The sequence below is a fragment of the Nicotiana tomentosiformis genome, chromosome 3 (genome assembly GCF_000390325.3).
Source record: "Nicotiana tomentosiformis chromosome 3, ASM39032v3, whole genome shotgun sequence".
Taxonomy (NCBI): domain Eukaryota; kingdom Viridiplantae; phylum Streptophyta; class Magnoliopsida; order Solanales; family Solanaceae; genus Nicotiana; species Nicotiana tomentosiformis.
In genome coordinates this window covers 86,872,557-86,874,023 of record NC_090814.1, presented here as the reverse complement: position 1 = coordinate 86,874,023, position 1,467 = coordinate 86,872,557, and the positions used below count along the sequence as shown (strand labels likewise).

Here is a 1,467-nt window from a genome sequence, read left to right as displayed (position 1 = left end):
AAAGTGGCCTAGCAAGGCTTAGGTACATCTGTGTTGGTGACTGCCCCTTTGTTTGTCATATATCTAAAGACTCTTCAGAGATGGGGTTAAATTCAAGACTTTAGAGCCTGAGCACACGTGAACCTGCATTTGAAAATCAAAGAGTTGATGCAAATATAATAGCTGCTTACTTTAAAAAAGACTTACAAGATAATCCCAAAATTTAAGTTAAATAGATAAGGGCAAGCTTGAAAGCTGCATTTAATGTAAATGTTAGTGAATCTAAGTGCAAAAGGGCAAAGAAAATGATTTTGGAGAAACTTGAAGATAGTTTTTCAGATGAATATAATAAGCTTGTTGCCTATACCAATGAACTGAAACTTAGCAATCCTGGGAGTGATGTGATAATTAACTTATCAAAAGATGCTCTTGAAGAAGGCATAAGGAGGTTTTTAAGGATGTATATTTGTTTTCAAGCAATGAAGTTTGGGTTTAAGAATGGTTTGAGACCTTTCATTGGATTGGATGGAACATTTTTAAAAGGGAAAGCCAAAGGTCAGCTCTTGGTAGTTGTTGGTCAAGATTCTGCCAATCATTTTTATCTATTGGCTTGGGCTATTATTGATAAAGAAACAAAACTTACTTGGAAGTGGTTCTTAGGTCACATGCAGACTTTACTAGACCTCAAAATGGGTAAAGGGATCACATTTATATCAGATATGCAGAAGGTATATAATATTTCTTTGTACTGTTATTTTCAGCTGTTTTCTTAGTTTTTTTGTACTGTTATTTGATGATATTTACTGATATTTGTAGGGGTTGATTGACTCAATCCAAACTGTTCTTCCTGAGTCACACTTCAGATTCTATGTAAGACATATAGAAGTAAATTGGTGTAGTTGAGGATTTGTTAAAGTATCCACCAAAATATTGGAGTAGGGCATTCTTTGATACTGTTTGCAAGAACCAGTCTGTGGACAAAAACTTGACTGAGTCATTCAATGCATGGATCTTGCAAGCAAGGCACAAGCCAATCATTAAGATGCTTGAGGATATTAGAATCAAGGTGATGAACATGATAAATGAACACGAAGCTGAGGTGATGACATGGGGAAATGAGTACAGTCCCAAAACCATGGAGTTGTACAACCAATTCATGAGGATTGCATTGAAGTGTCATATTAATGGCAATGCAGACAATGGACATGAGGTGACTTAAAGTAGTGACAGGCATGTTGTGAATCTGAGGTTAAAGAAATGTACCTGCAGGGCATGGGATATTTGTGGCATTCCATGTCCTCATGAAATCTGTGCGTTATTGCACAAGAAAGTGGATCCTCTAAGTCAGATTCATTGGTACCTTACCAAAGAGGCTTATCTCCTAACTTATTCACATAAGTTACAACCAATAAGAGGGGAAAAGTTCTGAAAAATTGACCTTTCATAATACATGGCTCCAACTCCTTTGGTAACTATGGCTGGGAGACC

The 1,467-nt window shown here is 36.5% G+C and overlaps 1 protein-coding gene across 1 annotated transcript; it reads left to right on the top strand.

Annotated features, from left to right (window-relative positions):
- The first annotated feature begins 284 nt into the window (after positions 1-284).
- LOC117276051 (uncharacterized) lies at positions 285-1,198 on the top strand. The gene is made up of 3 exons (XM_033655385.1): positions 285-707; positions 796-849; positions 950-1,198. Exons 1-3 carry the CDS (start codon positions 285-287, stop codon positions 1,196-1,198), a joined length of 726 nt encoding a protein of 241 aa, XP_033511276.1.
- The last annotated feature ends 269 nt before the right edge of the window (positions 1,199-1,467 follow it).

What these genes read in the sequence shown, in the direction of transcription:
- LOC117276051 (XM_033655385.1), top strand. Translation starts at nt 285, where the DNA reads ATGATTTTGGAGAAACTTGAAGATAGTTTTTCAGATGAATATAATAAG. An exon ending in TTATATCAGATATGCAGAAG is followed by an intron (nt 708 to 795) that starts GTATATAATATT and finishes TGATATTTGTAG; the next exon opens with GGGTTGATTGACTCAATCCA. An exon ending in AGTCACACTTCAGATTCTAT is followed by an intron (nt 850 to 949) that starts GTAAGACATATA and finishes TGCAAGAACCAG; the next exon opens with TCTGTGGACAAAAACTTGAC.